Source organism: Lichenostomus cassidix, chromosome 3 (genome assembly GCF_008360975.1).
Source record: "Lichenostomus cassidix isolate B80296 chromosome 3, HeHo_3.0, whole genome shotgun sequence".
Classification (NCBI taxonomy): domain Eukaryota; kingdom Metazoa; phylum Chordata; class Aves; order Passeriformes; family Meliphagidae; genus Lichenostomus; species Lichenostomus cassidix.
Window position 1 is genome coordinate 98,300,983 of NC_139483.1, and position 19,641 is coordinate 98,320,623.

Sequence of the window (19,641 nt, forward strand, 5' to 3'; positions counted from 1 at the left end):
TCTGCATTATTTGCGCCAGTTTAAAAAACAGCAAAAGGATGCAAAGCTGTAGTCAGAGCTGTGACGGAGCTTTTACCGGCACCAGGCGCAGCAACCCCCGTGCTCCGGGAGAGAGCCCTGACCCCTCGCTCCCACCCGTGGATGCGGCGGCTGCCCCACGCCCCGCTCCGCTCCGCCCCGACCCTGCCCGGACACCGCACCGGGCACGTCCGCGCCGGGAGCCGCCGGGAGCCGCCGGGCTGCGAGCGTCTCGGGCAGGGGAGCGGCGCCCGCAGGCACGGCAGGGGCAGGTACGGCAGGGGCAGGTGAGGCAGGGGCAGGAGAGGCAGCGGGCAGGAGAGGCAGCGGGCAGGTGAGGCAGGGGCAGGTGAGGCAGGGGCAGGAGAGGCAGGGGCAGGAGAGGCTGCGGGCAGGTGAGGCAGGGGCAGGTGAGGCAGGGGCAGGAGAGGCAGCGGGCAGTGCCCCGCGGGCCCCCGCAGCCCCCACAGCCGTGCTGGCAGCACTGGGCGCGGCGGGGCCCGGCGCGGGTTTCGAGGGGCGAGTGCCACACCTGCCGTGTCCCGCGCACCTGAGAGCGAGGGCGTGTGGCGGGGATGCTCCGCGGGAGCCCTCGGGAAGGGACGGGGGATTGCGGCGTGGTGCCAGCTGCTCGCTCTCCTGCCCTCATCTCCGCTTCACACCACAGTAGTTGCCCCCCCTCTATTCTCGCCACTGTTCCATCTGTGTGGTTCTGCCGGTACCGTCTCTGTACACCCAAGACTTGCCTTCCTCCAGCTCCTTCCTATCGAGCCTGGGAAGAAAAAACACAGGGGAGAGCAATGTTCTGTCTTGCCATTGGCATATTTTGCAGCCTTTATGTTCAGCAGAGGTCTTGCTTTCACTTTTTCCTGTAAATGTCCAACAATTTGAGAGAGAATATTTGTCAAGCAGAAATCCTTTATGATGGTTTGGTGAAGCCCCCAAACTCCCCAACAGTCACTGAACTTCCAGCGCAAGGCAAATGGAACGGGCTGGGAGGGAAAAGGGGAGGAGGAAGCTTCATTTCTTCATGCAGAAACTGGATGGAACAACCCTGAGAAGGAAGGAACAGCCACACTCTTTCCGTGACATTGTGGAGAAGGTCATGTTCCATTTCAGCCTGAGACACAGGACTGACTCTCTCTCCTGGTGTTTCTGAAGAAAAAAAATCAGTGATCTGTTCTAGCTCTTTCTGTTCCTAGGGAAGAACACATTTTGTGTGGTGCTGTTTTAGCCACTTACCTGCTTGAGTTTCTACAGTGACCAGGAGTGAACGGAAAATATTAGACCATGTCGGAGTTCTGGCTGATTTCTGCCCCTGGAGACAAAACAAATCTGCAGGCATGGGAGAGAATGAACACTGTGACATCTAAATCCAACCTGTCCAGCAATAGTAAATTCCATATTCCAGACTTAAAGGTAAGTGAGGAAGGGATTTATGTATGGGCAATACAGCAGCATTAGCCAGGGCTAAAGACTTTTGGGAAAAATATGGGATTTATCTTTTGGGATAATATTCAGAGAGTAGGAGATTGTGGCTGGGAGAAGAGTTGTGTTCAGTCAACTGAAAATTAGTCAGAGAGAAATAAGTCATTGTGCTTAAACTGAGCTTCACATTGGAAGGGTACATGGATAAGGAGTGAGATGTTAAATAACTGATCTATTGCATTCCATGTACAATTTGCTCCTGGTCATGGAAGTCATGCAGCATAGTACATCATGGATTGCTAATGCAAAGGCAGCAGCTGGCTATTCAGAGCCATGGCAGCAAGACTGCTGACAGAGAAAACAGTATTGATTTTTTGTATGCACTCTTAAGAGTGATATGATTTTTGCCATCCATGGTAAAAATGTTACCTTATTTTTACCATCTGTGGACCTTACCCGCTGGTGGTGGTGTGAGTCTGCTTATATTAAAGGCAGATACCCATTCACATTCTATTTTTTCTACATAAAATTTGTTTCTTCTCCCTTAGCTTGATCCTTCATAATGTTGAGCTGGCAACATTACAAGAAAAGGTTTGGCAATATGGTGCAATACCATAAATACTGGGTTATGACTGTGACAGTCATTCAAAAAGCTGTTGGTCAGAAGTGACTGTGTGAGAGATTTGCTTTGGTAATAGCAAAGAACTCAGACACCCCCTTTTGAATAAGTGCTGCTTCCCTGGATTCTCTGAGTGCATCTGACTTGTTTGTATGTGTGCATTATTTGTGTGCATTTCTAGTCACTATTTGGTCAGATTAGAGACTATTCTATGCAGTTTGATGATAGAGGATGAAATGAAAACAGGAAGAAAACAACTGGCGTGTAATCTTGAGACTACACATACTTTTTTCCTTTATTGGAAAAGGCTTTTTGTGCCCTAGTTCTTGGGTAAAGGAATTGCTACTATTTTCCATCAAGTAAATTAAGTTCTGCCAAACTGTTAAATTCACATGTGCTAAGAACAAGTCAGTCTCCTTAAGGCTGTGCCAACAGAAGCCTTAGACAGAGTTGTGCATCTTTCACCTAATTCTCATCTTTTGCACAGGTGGGGACACTGGATGCTCTTGTTGGTCTGTCAGATGAGTTGGGAAAACTTGATAGCTTTGCTGAAAGGTAAAATAGATCTTATTTACCACCTACAAATGAGAAACAGACATTGTTTTTACAAGATGGTATGTCCTTGTGTTCACCTCAGTCTGATTCAGTTCGGTCTGGACTACAACTGGACTAAAGTGGACAGGCTTTGTTTAACGCTTGTGTTGATTGTCGTGGAGTTATCACAAAGAAAGGATCATTCCTTAAAATTTAGCTGAATTATGTCTACAATAGTTTTGTCAGCACAGCAATCCATTTGAGTGGCAGTGCTAGGGAAGCTGTTTCTCATAAGGAGACTACTTTTCCTTAGAGGTGGGTTGGTGGGGGGGTTTGTTTTGTTTTATGTTTTTGTTTCTGTTTTTTTGAAGGACATCCTCCCGTCCCATCCAGAAACTGGATAAAACAACATTTAGAGAATACGAAGCCCTCCCTGATCTTGTTTTGACAGAAGCCTTCTCTCCCTTTTCAACCAGACAGAGGAGTTCTAGGGATTATGTTCTTTTGAATGAAGTCCAGACCTCTCCCTCTCAGGCTTTTAAACTCCTTAAAAACCAGAATATTAACTCACTTTGCATCAAACCTACTTAAGCAAAGACTCACATGATCTCGTTGCTGACAATTGCCAAGTTTGCCTTTCGGGACAAACTGACCTGGGTGTACAGAAGAATAATGTGGTACAGCAAGCTGAGAAAATGCCAGGTTTTAAGATACTTCCTGGCACAAGGTAGAGTTTGAGGCAATGAAAATATAAGCTGCTAGGTTTTTCTGGTTTTTTCTATTTTTTTGCTTTGTCAGCTTACCTCTCATGAAGTTTTGGTCACAGAGGCAGGTGTTAGCTGTGGGTCTTTTTGCCTTTTTTTCTCCCAGTCCTGACTGATAAGGATTTTCTTGTCTAAATGTGCTCAATCCTTTCACAGATCTTTGTCTGGCAGTTTCAAAGACATACAGAAATCCTGATATAAACAGTTTCCATCTATGCTAGGCAGTTTAGGTAAAAGTTGGTCTGCTAGAATACATTTCTCCATAGGACTTTTTCTTCTAATTTTACTGTTGCTACATAAGGTCTGTATTAGGATGATTGCATCTGATAACTGGGTTGCACGCAAGATTGATCTTTTAGAATCAGAGAATAGGATTCATATCTCGAGTTTGAAATGGACCTGTAAGGATCATGGAGTCCAATATCCTGCTTCTCACAGGACTACCTAAAACTGAACCATACTTCTTTTTCAGGACTTTTAGCCAGACAGAGCAACTTATTTCATCAAGAAAACCATCTCTGTCCTGACCCTGCTAAAAATACTGCCCCATATTCTTTGTAAAATGTTCCAGCTTCTTGTTTAACTGCAGATATTCTTCAGGAAGTGAGAATGGGGGCAAATCTGGGGAGAGACAGTGCCAATACCTTCTATATGTTCTAATGGAAGTATTCGATGATGGTTGTGGGACCCTCCCAACTCAGAATATTCTGTGATTCTGTGTCTCTAGTTGGGGTAGGAGATAGGAAACAACTGTGTGATCTGGGTTTGAGGGCTGCCAGAAATCATCAGAACTGATTTTTCAGAAAGGCATAACTAATTCTCAGCTTTTTGAAGAATTAGGACTTCTGAAAAGCTGACTGCAGAATCCATGTAGGGTCATGGAGGGCAGTTAGAAGTGAAACATCAGTAGGAGCTCCTTAGGCTCACTGACTCCTTCTGTTACCTTTGTCTTTACTTGCCAGCATGGTACAGCTCCTTGTTCAAGCTGAACATCACTTTACTCACTAATTATCCTTTTAATGCCAGTAATGACTCTTGCCCTATGATGTGCTCTAGGCACCAAGCAAAGGGGTCAGTGAAGCCCTTCCACTGTAATCTGCTGAGGCAAGGACTCTTCCTATTTGTGTCATTTGCCTGTCAAGATAGGTAACCAGGAAGGATTGACAGGATTTAAAAATAAGAAAGATGTTTTGAAAAATAAGAAAAATGCATTAAAGTAGTAACAATGGAGTAGTGACAAAAAATAATCAACAAGGATTAATCAACACAACAGAATAATCAAATGTGTTAACAGATTGAGTCCCCCCAAGGACATATAAAAGCATTTTGCATTGAATAAATGCCTAAAGTTTTATGTTTAAATTGTGATCCAAGGGTTAAAATGCCAAGCACTCGCACTTGGCTGAAGTAAAAGGCATCAAGAGGGTTACAAGACTTTTCAGATGACCTGAGCATTTATGTTCCTGGTCCTCTGAAAGAGCTGCCTGCTGAACTGTTGCTGGATAAACACAGCTGCCAGTAAAGCCAGGCAGTGCAAACCTGTCAGCGCTGCCTCCTGCCAGGACAGCAGAGAAGGGGCAAGAGTTTGCAGGAGCTATTGTTTCCACATACTTTTATTATTTATTTACACAGGGAGGAGGAGTGTTTTTCCATGTCATCCTGTGGTAGCATGGAGCTCTCTCAAAAGCTGACAGTCTCCTGGGTCACTCTTACCTGGGGGTTCTCTCTGGTCCTTGGTCAGTGGCACATTTGGGAGTGGCCTCAGATTGCAAGACTTCCTCTCCCTGCAGCGTTTTGGAGGCCTGGCTGGTAGCACCTTTTCAGTCTCAGTATCATTTAAAGAGCGTTAGCCCTGTTTTGTTTTTTTCTTTGGAAGGTGATGACATTGCAGAAGCAAAACACGAGAGTCTCAAGACATGATAGTAGGTTAAATGGAGTTATTCTCTTTACAGATTTTTATTACTACTTCTTGAAGCAGTTTTGCTGAAACTCTCTCTTTTTATAATGCATTATTTGATCATGATATTTGCTCAAGATGGGATTCATCTTATCTAAAGGCAGAGATCTGATGATTGGCTGTGAAAACTGCTCATTGTTGGATGTCAATGTAGCCAGTGGGGCTCCTCCAGGGGTCTGATTCCTGTCACTTGCCCCAGACACCAGAGTTGTGCAGGGGATGTGTTCTGTCTTTGCATGGGAAACGTACAGGGTGAATGAATCCCACTGCCATTTCACAGGATGCAATGCAAGGCACAGAGACTAGGGCAGGACTGGAGAACATTTCTCTGGCACAGTGTATTGCACACTTTGTGGCTGTATCCTGCTGCAGGGCCCATGGGATGTGTGGGCTGGAAGGGAGCCAAGGCTTGCCTGGGCAGATAGGACTGTCAGGTGCATGAGAGCACACAGCTGTCCCACTCTCTGTATCTACAGAGAGAAGCCAGAGCTGTCTCCCACCTGTCAGGTCAGGCACCAGCTGCATTCAGGAGTAATGAAAGCAGCTCAGGCCCTTTGGAGGAGCTCCTGCTTTATACACATCCCTGTGAACTGCTTTCTCCATAATGTCTTTAGCCTCCTGCTATACTGGTTTTACCCACTGCTGTCTTGTTCCAAGTTCCTTTAGGCTCTCTGAGCATCTCGAAGGAGACAAAAACCAGCTCTATCTACAAGCTAATATTTGCAGAATATCTACAAGCTAATATTTGCAGCTTGGCAAGGCTGCAATTGTCAGGGCACCACTGTCTGGATCCTTCAAACCCCCCACAGCCTGAGTGTTGGCAACCCCTGCTGTACTCCAGCAACCCTCAGCTGGTGCTGGGTCCCTATGGGGCTACAGCCAGATGGTGAAAAACTGTAGCTGCTCTGAGAAAGGGATGTGAACTGGAGCACAGTGGCACAGATTCCTCCTACAGGCACTCTGAACTGCACCTGTCCAGGGTCATGAGAAGAATGATTTAGGTTGAAAGGGTACTTTAAAGATCCTCTAGTTCCAACCCTCTGCCATGGGCAGGGACACCTTTCACTAGACTAGGTTACTCAAAGCCCCATCCAACCTGGCCTTGATTGCTTCCAGGGACTAAGCATCCACAACTTCCCTGGGCAATCTGTTCCTGTGCTTCATCACGCTCACAGTAAAGAATTTCTTCCTTTATGTCCAATCTAAATTGAGCTCTTGTCCTGTCACTATAGGCACTTGTAAAAAGCCTCTCTCTAACTTTCTTATAAGCCCCCTTTATATACTGAAATGTCAAAATAAGATCTTCTCTTCTTCAGACTGAATTGACCCCAAACAGCACAAATTTTAACTAGTGCAGTCTCAGCAGCATCAGCAATCTCAGATTTTTCCCACCTGTCATAGGACTGGAAAACCTTTCCCAAGACTGTAAGTTTCTTAACAGGAACAGAGATAGATACAACTGCTTTGCAGCACATGAAAGAAAATCCTTTTCTCAGATGCTTTCCTGGTATCTACACCTGGCCCAAAGTCCCTTTTCTGCTCTTGAAAACCACAGGATGTCACACAACACATTGTCCAAACACTGTAGGTGCCCTTTCAGTCTCCAGCTCATCTGCAGTTGTAGTAGTCTCCCCTCAGTAAGGAAGAAAGAGATAAGAAGCCTGCCATTACACTCCCTGACATCATGCCAAGGATTGTGTCCACTTCATGTCTCTGCCAATTTAATGATCAGGCAGTAACCTTGTAGCTGCTGGGTTTTTTACAAGGTGTAGTAAACTGGGGATTGTTAGGGAACTGCAGGCCAAATTCTGTGAATGTTTTTGCATGCAGAAGAATACTTGAACAACCAGAAAGTCTCAGCCTGTATGAGACAGGTGCTTTGACTAGAGACAGGGGATTTACTGCTAGAGGGACTTGATGAGTCCATTTCTCAAAATAAGCAAAGAATGAGTGACTGTGTGGAGACAATATTCTCCAGCAGGGTTTCTGTACAAATCAGTAAGCTGAATTGGGCAGAAGGATTTGTATGTAGTTCTCCTACACCTTAAGGGAATGTCTCGGCCACCATGCTAAAAGAGAAAAGAGAAAGAATCCCCTAAAGAAAAGGAATAAGAAAGAAATTCCCGGTCAAGCAAGAGAACACTGCTATTTTCCCCTGAGTATTTTGTGAGATCCTTTTCTCAGCAAGCTCTAAGGGCTTCTTTAGCATCCTGTGGAACAGATTTTCAGTCAGTCTGTATGCAGCCTCCCATTCCTTCACCACCTTTGGGGCTTTAAACGTGAGTTCCTTGCCTTCTGGTTTCTGCTATGTGTACAGAAGACTGAATCTTGATCTTCTGTAAGTCCAGAACACTGGCAAAATGACATTACCTATGTTTTTGCAGAGATCAGTGTATTTAGAGGTAAGGCATTTAGTTCTGCATAGTGTCATAGATTTTTTATCATAATTTGAATTGAAAATGAACCTGCCTTGCTTCAGAAGTGTTTTGGTTGGGCATTTCTGTGTTTATCAGGTCATTGTAAAAAACTGTTTTGTAATAATTTTGGTTCTTTACTAATGAAGATTCTCTTGTTACACTTAAGCGTAATAAGGAAAATAGCCCAGTACATAGGAGAAGTTATGGAGGACTCAAAAGATAAAGTCCAGGAAAATCTTCTGGCCAATGGAGGTAGGTGCTGTGATTGTGGGGGTTTAAATGCATTGATGCTGTTTTGCTTGCTTCAGAATATGAATATGTGGAATTGAAACCCTCACACTCTAGAAAGGACAACCATCAGCAACATTTTCTAAGAACATTTCTAGCCTGGTCCCATTTGTTTTCAGTTAGCAGAAGCTAACTTTGGAGTGAGGATGAAAGTAGGAGACATCCTTCTTCACTCCTAATATGACCTCACACACTTCTGTGCCCTGCCTGGGCTTGATTTCTTATGGCCACCTACATCTCATTCTGTATGGCTGTGTGACGTCTGTCAGTGATCTGTAAGTGATTTGCATTCCCAGCTATTCTGGAAAAATACAACAATATTGGATGTGTTATGCATGCCGATTACAGACTTGCAGAATGATGCTTTTGAATAAACTCAGAGTGCACACTCCATCTCCCTTTGTCTGCAGTGTTGTACTTCAGACCTGTAGGAGTAAAGGATGGGGAGGAAGTTATTTTAGAATTGTCCTTGCATGATATAAGACTGATGTTTGATGAGTGTAAGTGTTTGAGAAATACAATAATCCCACTTACTCTGTTTCAGGGCTAAAGGATAAAATGAAATGTCTCAAAAGTATGTTGAAGACTGATGGTTGTGGTGTTGTTACATGCATGCATTTGTGTATATTAGTGCTAGACACAAGTCTTGGTCTGGTTGTAGAGATACAGTGATCAGGTTACGATGGATTTCTCAAGTAACAACCTCGTAGCTTGATCACGATATCCCTATGACTTGAGAAACAACAGGTTTCATTAATTTCCTTTGCTTCCCCTTTTTACACCATTTTTTCCCCTATCAGTTCTGCATGTGTTGTATTAGAAGGACATGGAAATTACTTGCATGTGTTACTAATTTCCTCTGTCTGGGTTTGCTCATCTAAACAAATGGTATTGAATTAGGACATTAACCTTTTTAAGATTATTGACTGCTTCTTAAAAAATGAAGTCAGCTTTAGTATGTGAGGATTCACCTAATATATTCCAGTGTCAGTCTTCATAAGCATCAGCAACTTTACTCTACCAATTCTTCCTCCTTTCCTTTCTGATGGGCAAAAGGACTCTAAAGTTGAAGACTTCCTCAAGGCTGTGAAATCAGAAACAAAATTGTAAGACACGATTTCTTGCTGCGTGGTCCTTTGCCATACTATTTGACCATCCCAAGACAAACTCAGTTTTAAGTAACACTGACTTTAGCTCATTTGTATATAACCCAAATAGCAGTTTGGTGGTGGCTGTGTGCCTAAAATTTTTTTTTGCTAGATTTGAATAAAGAAAAATGCAAAATCGTAAAAAATACAGCACTTTTAATTACATGAGCACACACACACACACAACTTTCCAGTAGACAACAGCTGAAAGCAGCCACATGGAAATTTCTTTCTCTTATAGAGGGAAATGTGTGTTTGTGTAAAATAGAAAATTTTAATATATCTTAACAGCATAAACAAGTTTTCTTGAAATGTAAGTAAAGCTTTTCTTCAAAGATTCATACCAAATTCTCTTCCATTTATGGTAATGTTAAACCCAAATGAATTAAAAATTTTGGTAAGTGGTGGAATAACTCCATTCTTTATAGGGAGCCCAAAACAAAGCAAAATTTGAAGCATAACAATTTTGAAGAATTAAGTGTTTTGGAGAGAAAGGGTTTAACATTGCCTTTTAGAGCTGAGTGTGTGACTTAGATTATGAGACATTGAGGCTTTGGGTTCCCTGGGCAGCTGGGAGCTGGTAGGAATCATCTCTCCTGGGTGGGCAGCTGCATGAAGCTTTTTAGAAATGACTTGACAGGTTCAATAAATGAGGGATGCAATTCCAGGAGCATCAGGGTGCTGGGACTGCTTGGCATTTCAAACACAACTCTGCTAGTGTGTTCACAGTAGTTTGTGCCATCCCTAAGATCAGAACTAACCTGCACCAGTGCCAGCCAGCACTGGCAAGCTCACTCAGGAGTGAGCTTGAAAAACTGGGCTGAGAACTCATGCTGTGCTCAACTGCCCAACATTTGGATGCTGCTGAGATTCAAAGAATGTAAGGATAAAAAGGGCATGTAAAGTTCTTCAGGGAACTTTTATATCTCATCAGCTATAAATAGGTCAGTGTCTGTCGTTAAAGAGCCTGTGCCTGCAAAGCCTAAGCACACGAGCTTAGAAGAGAGGCAGCAGGGTGAAATCCTTGTGTTGTGTACCCCGTGCTAGAAATGCTGTGTGAAATTTGTTGCTGAAGTATTTTTGACCTCTCTGCCTTCCCCACAGAGATCACGAGCAAGCACCGAAGGAGAACTGTGCACACAGCAGCTGTGTCATAGCTCCCTCAGCTTTCTGCAGTTTGCTCCTTTTCTACTCCCTCCCCATGCAGGACAATTTGCTCATTCCTGATGAGACATTAGCAGGAAGGCTTGGATCTTTGCCTCATGACTCCTGTCCGTTGGATGTGGGGAACATTGACACAGCTGTGGTTTCGAAAGAGGGGGAGAACACTGCCATGGCAAGTGCTCTCTGCCTTCCAGGCAGTTTAGCTCTTGCTAAGAAGCCTATTTCTCCTAACATAGACTTTCCATGCTTTGGAAATCTAATAGGGTAAACTGACTCTGTTGTGGGGTGAGAGAAGCCCATGGAAAGGATATTGCTCTCCTGCCAAGGGTATTCAGTATCACATGAGACCGCGGAGTACCCTCAGCCTGGTAGTATGGCAATTACACAATCTTTCACATTCCTTCCCATGCATCTTGGTTCATAAAGTTTTCCCCTAACCCTCAAAGTCCAGTCCACAAGAAATTGTGCTCAAACCTTGCTGTGGGACTGAATTCACTCCCTGGACAAGGCAGCATAGAGCACTGAAGGGCCCCAGCGTGTGTGTCCTTTTACTTGGCACCTTGAACTTGTTTTGCTCCCTATCATCTCAGAGTAACTTCCCAGATATTCTCCCTATTTATCCTCCTGGTCTGGAAGGAAGGTGACAGTGCCTCTGGCCTTTGTCTAGACCTTGAGACCTTGCCTGCTGCCTTCCCCTTGTCTCTCTCTCTAACCTTCAGGGGGGAAGTCTGAGCCCCTCTCCTTGTTGTGGCAGGATGCATGACTTTACCCCCTACTTTACTTAAAGCTCTGCAAAAGCACTGTGTAGTGGTGTGTTCAGCATCCAAAGGCTCTCAGGACTCAGACAAAGAGCTTTTTGATTTCATGAGCTGCTGAAGGAGAATTCCTTATTTGGTACCATAATGTACTAAGCCTTAATGTTTTCTAACATCAAGAACCCTAGATCTTCAAACAATGGAAAAGGAAAATCTTGTTCTAGGAGCTGGGTGTTGTATGTGTTCATTTCCCTTTGATTCTGGGAAGAAGCCATGGCTCCCCATGGCCCAAGGGTGCCTTGTTTTGGGGGTTGCATGCACAGGTCCTTGCTGTGAATTTCTGTTCTTGGGTGCTGTGACTGGATTTATCCATTTATATAAATAACCTATAACTTTGTGTAAAATGGGGACTTCTCTGTGCAAAGTCAATGAGGAATTCCTTATTGCACCTGAATTTGTTTGATTTCTAGTGAGCACTTGACTGAATCACAGAGAAGTGACATCTGCTGTGCTCTTAATGCTTTTGATCAAGCTCTCAACAACCTTGAGTATTACTGCTGATCCTGGACACAAAGTATTTTTCTGATAGCAGTTGCTGGGATTAAATTAAGGCATATTGCTGAAATCAAGATTGAGATTTCACAAAACTATTTCTACTGTGATGAAGAGCAGCTGTACACTGCTGTGTCTGGCTGATACAGACAATTTTACACGTTTTCTGTACTGTTAGGTGTAATGCAGAAAAGCTTTCTGGTTCAACTTTTCAGTTTGGGAATGTTTTGAAAATTGATTGGATTGGGCATAAGATCTGTTCAGATTTGGTCTGGATCAAATCTCTATAAGAATTCAGAGGTGGGCTTCTGGTTAACTCTCTAAAGTTAATCAAAACTGTGCCTGAGCTATAGCTGGGGACTGCTCCCCAAACCTTAACCTGACATCTGGTACACTATCTGCTTTCATGCATGTCTTTGCATTTTCAGTTGACCTAATTAGCTACTTGACACGGTTTGAGTGGGACATGGCCAAATATCCCATAAAGCAGCCGCTGAAGAATATATCAGAAGCATTAGCAAAGGTAAATTGTATTCCAGATTTCAAGATGTCAGCATGGGGAAGCATGTCTTTTGGCTGGTTTGTGATCCCTTCTCTCATGGCAATCTGTGGGAGCTTTGCCTTTGGTTTGGGCAGGAACAAGCTCAGAAGCACAATTTGCACTGAAATATTTCTACTGAAATAATAATGATACATACATTGAAACCTGTCCAGTCTGTAAGTATATGGCACTTTATCAGATTCACTAGTGTATGTTGATATGTTTTCTGCACTTTAATCCCCTTCACTGTAATTTTCCTTTTTATTTTCATATACCACCATATTATTCTCCACTTCAGAGGTGTTTTTTGTGAAATTGTTGGTCTGACATTAAGTCAAATGCCTGCAGGCTGGATGAATTATTTACCCTGTCAGTTCATTCAGACAGACATGATGTGTCATTGTTGATGTAGGTAACAAATGAAACCATGCACTTGCCCTTTAGGTACAGCTCTAGCACACCAATGGCAACAGATGACTGAATCCTATTTCCTGCAGAGGCCTTTGCCCCAGGGGAGCTCTGACACTGGCTCCCTCTTGGCCACAGTCTGGTGGTTTTTAGGGGGGCTGGAAGCTGTGTCTCTGTGTTAAGGGGCAGTGGTAGCAGTACAGAGGTGAGAACAAGGCCTCAAGCACTGCACTGACTCCCTTTTTTCACTTTGTTTTAGCAAGTGACTCAAATAGAAACAGACCTAAAGAGCCGATCAGCTGCATACAACAACATTAAAGGAAATTTGCAAAGCCTGGAGAAGAAAACGATGTAAGTATTTTGCACCAGAGATGCTTCATGGCTGAAGTGAGGGCAGCGTGTGCTCACACCCATTGCTGTGCAGTGGAGCACATGTGTTCTGTTGGGAAAAACTTTTCTGGCTTTGAGACATGGTGAGCATTTACAGACCCACTGAAAACAGATGGTGGGGTAGCTGGTGTGACCAGCATGTCTCAAAATTAGCTCAGGGAGAGTGAAGTTCCTAATAGGATTTTATTGACAGTGCGAGCAGGCAGTGTTGGAAAAAGTCAAAACCAAGTGAACTTTTTTGCTCTGATGGGACTTCAGGGAGTCAGAAGTTAGATGAGCTGTGTCAGCTGGTGGATTCCTTTGTCACATGGAGCTGTGCCCTATGTTCTGAATAGCATTTGCAGAGCTCCTATAGGAAGCATCTGTCTTGCTTGATCCTGCAACTCACCAGCATCCCACTTACATTTTTGTTTTCTTTCTCTCCTTCTGTTGGTCCAGGTAATGCACTGTTTGGGCTTCCCAAATGTTCTCTGCTTGTGGTCTTTGCCTATGTCAGTGCTGATAACCTGGGTTTTTTTCTAGGATATCACTGGGGAGAATGGTAACATCCAGTAAGTAGTAAATTTAAAGCACCTTAGATGGTGTTGTGCAAGCCCTCACCCAACACATGCTCATATGTGCCACTGTTTCCTACTCAGGATTGGGCACAGGACACAGGTGGCTGCCTGACACTGCAGCCAGCCAGGTTGGCAGCTTGCTGGCCAGGGCTCCAGCAATGTGAGAAGGGAGAAGAATGGAGATCTCATGGCCAGGGACAATCTTCCTGTCTCTATTCAATCCACCTTTAAATGCTGACAACTCAGGTGTCCACCAGTGCCAGATAGCTTGGTTTGAACAAACATCTAGTAAGTTACTAGCCAGTTAACTAATATTTAGACTGGCCCAGTGAACCTCAAACCAAAAACTACTAGTTTAGGTACTTCTTCACTCCTGCCCAGTGACAAGGAGGGCAACTGCTCTTCTCATACACACCTAGCACCTTCCCGCCATACACAGCCAGCCCTGGCCATCTACATGTCCTAGGAATTAATGTGATCAAGTGGGCTTGGTCTTGTGCACAGGTCCCACCTGTGCACAAGACTGCTGGTCTTGCTGCTGTTCAGCAGGAGGATTGTCAGTGTCAGTGTGCCTATCCACGGCAGTCCAGGAATGCCAGGTTGCTGTGCTGGCTTAGGTCTGTGCTAACATGGCTCACTCTGCTTGCAGCACAGTCACACAAGCAGCTCGACAGGCTTCCTGAGAGAGCAGGTGCTTCCCACAAAGTGTGGCAATGACTGGGAGCAGATGTGCACTTCCCAAGCATTTACACCCTTACTGTAAAAACAAGAGCAGCAGAATAGTGTCATTTCACATAAAGGGCATGAACTAGCCTTGAGCCAGTCACCAATATCGTGTCCTTAGTATTAGTTGCTTTTGATTCTTTTAGTTGCAGTAAAAATAATGAAATAGCCATTTCAGAAGTGTAGATGTGTCCTTTAGCCACCTCCTTCTGGGCTGCCTTCTACCCCAGTATATACAAGTAGCATCTCCACCCACAGCACAATGCCTCCAATGTTCCACTGCTGAGTTCCTGCTACTGTTACTTCTACTTTGTCTTCTTCACCGTAGGGGAAATCTGCTGACCCGGACCCTGGCAGACATTGTGCATAAAGAAGACTTTGTTCTGAATTCTGAGTACCTTATCACGCTGCTCGTCGTGGTGCCAAAGTAAGGCAGCAGTGTGTGCACACACACCCCATGAGGCACTGAGCACCGGCCTAAGCACCAGAGCTGGGCGATACCGGCTCAGGTTGGGGCAGCTCATGAGTGCCCTGACTGGGACGTGGGTGGAGCCCTTAGCAAAGAAGAAAGAAAAATTTTTGCCAAGAGTGGTGCGGGCACAAAAGGAGACAAACACTGCACTAAAACTGGAACAGGACAATTGGGATGTAGGTTTTTCATGGTTACAAGTGGGTTCTCAATCAGTCTCCTGACAGGAATAATGTGAGCTAAAAGAAAAACAGATTCTTACCACAGCATAGGCAGTTTCTAAAAGGAATTAGACCTATCCAACTCACGGTCTCTGCTGGCTGTGGCCTTGTAAGTGCCTGCATGCCACCAATGGTGAAGTTACACCATGCTTTCCTCAGAGCCCTACACAAAACTTTTCCTCTCCATATAGCCCTGCCCCAACACACACATACAGCACCATCACTTTTCTGTCTATGAAAACCAGGTTGCAAAAAGCTATCTGAGGTAAGTTTGTTGAGTTTATTCACCCTATAAACAGACTTCTCTCTTTGCAAACTTTTCCCACCTCCCCTTTCCCTTTCTCCCAGTGTTGGCACTTGCCATGAGTGTGGTGTAGCACCAGATCAGCTCTGGGATTACATATAGCAGATGTAGCACATCTACCCATGGATCAGGGCAGCTTGTGCAGGGGTCCTGGAGCATGGGACACTGTGTGGCAGCCTGCAAGCACGTGACACGTTCTTCCCACCATCAGCTTCCTGATGTTGACCCTTCCTCAAGCCAAGATCCAAAGTGAAGACTGAGGGTGTAGCATTGCAGGAAACATCTCCTCAGCTAGTAACTAGAAGAGGAAAGGATAGGTTTAATCTATCTTAATGACATAACCCAGCACCAAGAGCTCAACCCTTCTACCTAAGTTATTAGCTTAATTAGCTACATATATCAACATTTGCTTTCCAGCATACAGTATTTATTTACTGTGCTTTGTATTGTGTTGCTCAAAGGTCAAGCTATGTTCAGTGGCAGAAGACCTATGAATCACTCTCAGATATGGTAGTGCCTCGCTCCACCAAGTAAGTGAAATTCCAAATTAAGCTCCCTGTTTGTTTCAGAGGCCTCTGTCATATTTTAGCCCCTCAGATTGGTGGATCCTGGAGGAAATCACTAGTCTAATGCATAGGCTCCATGTTAACATATTTGCAATTCAAATAGAAATCAGTCTGTTGAAGGGAAGTACAGATGAAAGAAAAAAGTCAGTTTTTTTACAATTAGCTTGTTCCTTTTTCAGTAATCTATTTATTTCTACTTTCAGCCAGGACATTGCTCCTTTTTGTGTAAAACAGGCAATTTATTACAGTAATTGAGGTATAGTTCAGACACATGCAATCACATAGAGTTTTATGGAAAGTATAAAAAGATCAAACACTAAATTTGCATTTTTAATTGCTTCCTGTTGTTGCATAGAATAACTCAGCATACTGTGATTTGCAATAGAAAATGCCGTATTAACTCATCTTTTACCCTGGGGCAAAATAATCTTCCCTAGGACTTAAGTATTCCACTGCTCAGCTCATGCAGATCATGAGATCCAGTCCACAGCACACAAGGTGACAGTGGTATTACCTGAAATGGAGAAAGTGGAAAGTACAGAGAAAGAAACAAGCTGTTTGCTAGTGCCTGTCTAAATAATACAAGTGCGTGTAAAGGTGGGGGAAACACTACCAGGTAATCAGGCAGGCAGGATGTGTGTGTACTACAGTGGGCTCAGGAACTAAACTAATTGGGTTTTACATTAGAGATAAGAGTAGCCAGTGCAAGTCAAATCATTGTTCCCTGTTTTAGTCACAGCACTTTTTGAAAAGCAGGATGTTGTTCAGTATCACAAATTAAAATAAAAAGAATTGCAAAAGGGGAAGGTGAGGTAGGTAAAAAAGGCATGAGGGATTTGCCATGTCAAATCACAGCAGTGGATTTCCCTCCCACAGAATGATTGCTGAGGATGCAGAGGGAGGACTCTTCACTGTGACCCTATTTAGAAAAGTGATGGATGACTTCAAGGCTAAAGCCAGGGAGAACAGGTAAGAAGCACTGATTGCTGGGCAGGCTAGCAAGAGAGGAGGACAAGGTGAGGCTTGTGTGTGCAGTGTGCTGAATCCATCACTGGTTTTAGGACTTCTTGACTGCTTGGGCTGCTGTTGATTGTAAAGCCACTGAGAAGCAGGGTGGCAAGGAGCTGTGGTGGCAGAATCAGTGATCCTGTTCTTTAAGCTCCAAATTACAGATCCTGGAATTGTCCTTTCTGCTCTCATTCTGCTGATAGCGTGAAGCTGGCTTTCTGAGGGTGACTTCAACTCCCCCCCTCCACATACTTTAACTTGTTAAATAGCTGGCAACTTCCCATACCTGCTTCTCCAGGGGCAAAAGAAATGAGCATATTGGCTGGACTACAGCTTGTGAGAGTGAATGCCATTCAATTCTAGGTTCATGGTTCGAGAATTTTATTATGATGAGAAGGAACTGAAATGTGAAAAAGAAGAGCTGATGAAGTTGGCTTCTGACAAGAAACAACAATATGTAAGTAGCACCTCGTAAGCTGGTGGCCCACATAGTGGCAGCCTTTGCTACCAGCATGCCTAAGCACCTCTCTCAGAAATGGCTTTATGGTTCCAACAGTCTCTGGTGAGCTCCGTTTAGCCCATAAAACTGAGGCATGGGATAAATAACATGATTTGACAAAGGTCACTTGAATTTCCCAGTTGATAGACTGGGAGTCACTATCAGGCTGCCTGGGAACTATCCCAGCAGCCCACAATGGCCTCAGTGGCAGTGTTGGCTATGGAGCTGCTTCACTCAGTGAGGGGATCACAGCACTGTTCTGTTCTCATAGGGTCCCTTACTGCGCTGGCTGAAGGTGAACTTCAGTGAAGCATTTGTGGCTTGGATTCATGTGAAAGCCTTGAGAGTTTTTGTTGAATCTGTCCTGAGGTAAGTGGGTAAACACAGAGTACAGGCAGAGATTCCTGGGGAAGCCAAAATGTACAGCTCTCTTCCTGGTGCAGTTCCTTTGTGGGAGGAACCCCTACACACCATGTTTTGTCTTGCTCACAGTGTATGCCTTACACACTTCACTCCAGGAGCTCACAGGAGACAATAGAGATGTTCACAAGAAAGGTGACATATGAATCTGATGAAAAACGATTCTTTGGACATTTACAGGGAAGGGGAAAACAGAAATACACAGTTTAGTTGACTTTTGGCTTCAAAAAGAAAATGCTTTCCAATAAGGAGGCAGCACTGTTTCTGCAACTCACCACCAGCTGGCATGCTTGGAGGCTGAGGAGGGAGAAGGGCAGGAACAATGCCCCTTCCCAGCAGATGAACATGGATGTTGTATTCCAAGGTATGGCCTCCCCGTGAATTTCCAAGCAATGCTGCTGCAGCCAAATAGGAAGTCTGTAAAACGCCTGAGAGACGTCCTGAACGTGGTCTTCAAACACCTGGATGAGGTTGCAGCAGCAAGTATAATGGACGTAAGTATCTAGACTGCAGGTGCACATGCTGTAGCTTGTCTCAGCTTAGCCAAAAGAACTGTCCAGGAGTTAGAGCATGCATCTCCTCACATCCTCCAATGCCAAGGACCCTGGATGTAGCTCTAATCCCAGGTGGTTAGAGACTGATTAGGGTAGGCTCAGATTATGATGCAGATGCATAGAGATTGCTTACATTTTTTGTTGAAGCCTCTGATGTTTACAGCTACCACAACAAAATAGGTCTGCTCAGTTATGGCAGTTCCTCTACATAAAAGACTTAAAATCTGCTATAAACATTCAAATCAACACAAGCAAGAAAAATTAATTTGGAACTAAATGCTAGGACTGTGACACCTCTGTCCCCTGTAAAATGCTGTTATAAATAACCTAGGCCCTCAGCAAGCAGCAGTACTTGCTTTCTCCTTCCCCATATCTCAAATTACAATTCAAAACAATTTAGGCTAAAGCAGTAAATGAGCTAGCAAGCATTCAAAACAGCCTAAAACCACCAAGTATGAGTCCCACTGCATAAAGGGACAGAGATGAGTTGCTCTACAGCTGAACCACACAAAAATGCTACAAGTTCACAACATAACAACCAAGCATGAATTCTCAATGCTAATTGTATTAGGCAACCTGAAACAAGAAGCAGACCCGATTCTCAGTGGTAAATTCCCCACCTTAAGCATGGCAAATACAAAGCTCCATTTCACCTGTGGGAGAGGAGCACAAAACCAATCAACCCCCTGTAGCTTGGAACTGTGCAAGCTTGTTTACTGGTACTAAAGCCATTACTTCCTTTTGCAGCCTGGCATGGACATCCCTGGGTTACAACTGAGTAATCAAGAATACTATCCTTATGTCTATTTCAAGATTGACCTCAGTCTTCTTGACTGCAGTTAAAGAAGAACTGCTCAAGCTGATCTATTAATTTTCAAGACTTAAATGTTACAGTAAAACAATCTTTAGCTGTTGTAAGTCAAATTGAAATGCAGATGCTGTAGCAGGATGATCTTCCTACCACTTCTAATAATTTTTACAGTGACTACAATATAAGTATCTCCTATTCAGTTTTACAAAAACATATTTCAGAGGCAGAGGTACTATGGCAGTATTTATTTTTTTTTGGTAAATTACAAAGATGGAATATCTATTGGACTTGAAATAAAGCAATTCAAAAAGTGTGGTGGCTAATGGATCTACTAGGTGTATACAGTCCTCTTTTTTTAACAAAGCAAACTTTAAAAAAATCCAAACAGAAAAAGTAGAAAGCATCAGAGCAAAGCCCGAAGTTCCTTTAATTTAACAAAAAAATCAAAAGCTTAAGAGGAAAGATCCTCAGAAGTGCTGTGGAACTTATCATAATATGATTTACAGTCCCAAGTACTCATGAGTTT

The 19,641-nt window shown here is 43.9% G+C and overlaps 1 protein-coding gene across 3 annotated transcripts; it reads left to right on the forward strand.

Annotated features, from left to right (window-relative positions):
* The first annotated feature begins 211 nt into the window (after positions 1-211).
* Positions 212-19,442, forward strand: ATP6V1C2 (ATPase H+ transporting V1 subunit C2). Of its 3 annotated transcripts, none has more exons than XM_085056855.1 (14): positions 212-290; positions 1,221-1,437; positions 2,553-2,620; positions 7,904-7,989; positions 8,570-8,599; positions 12,073-12,167; positions 12,853-12,944; positions 14,592-14,690; positions 15,719-15,787; positions 16,700-16,792; positions 17,195-17,288; positions 17,602-17,699; positions 18,115-18,244; positions 19,052-19,442. In XM_085056855.1, the coding sequence occupies exons 2-14, from the start codon at positions 1,309-1,311 to the stop codon at positions 19,145-19,147; spliced, it is 1,179 nt and encodes a 392-aa protein (XP_084912981.1). In that variant the 5' UTR covers positions 212-290; positions 1,221-1,308; the 3' UTR covers positions 19,148-19,442. The 3 variants fall into 3 exon arrangements, with proteins under 3 accessions (XP_084912981.1, XP_084912982.1, XP_084912983.1); XM_085056856.1 differs by having other exon boundaries at positions 213-290; positions 1,279-1,437; XM_085056857.1 differs by lacking the exons at positions 212-290; positions 8,570-8,599 and having other exon boundaries at positions 680-1,437.
* The last annotated feature ends 199 nt before the right edge of the window (positions 19,443-19,641 follow it).

What these genes read in the sequence shown, in the direction of transcription:
- ATP6V1C2 (XM_085056855.1), top strand. Translation starts at nt 1,309, where the DNA reads ATGTCGGAGTTCTGGCTGATTTCTGCCCCTGGAGACAAAACAAATCTG. An exon ending in TATCAGAAGCATTAGCAAAG is followed by an intron (nt 12,168 to 12,852) that starts GTAAATTGTATT and finishes ACTTTGTTTTAG; the next exon opens with CAAGTGACTCAAATAGAAAC. An exon ending in GCTAAAGCCAGGGAGAACAG is followed by an intron (nt 16,793 to 17,194) that starts GTAAGAAGCACT and finishes ATTCAATTCTAG; the next exon opens with GTTCATGGTTCGAGAATTTT.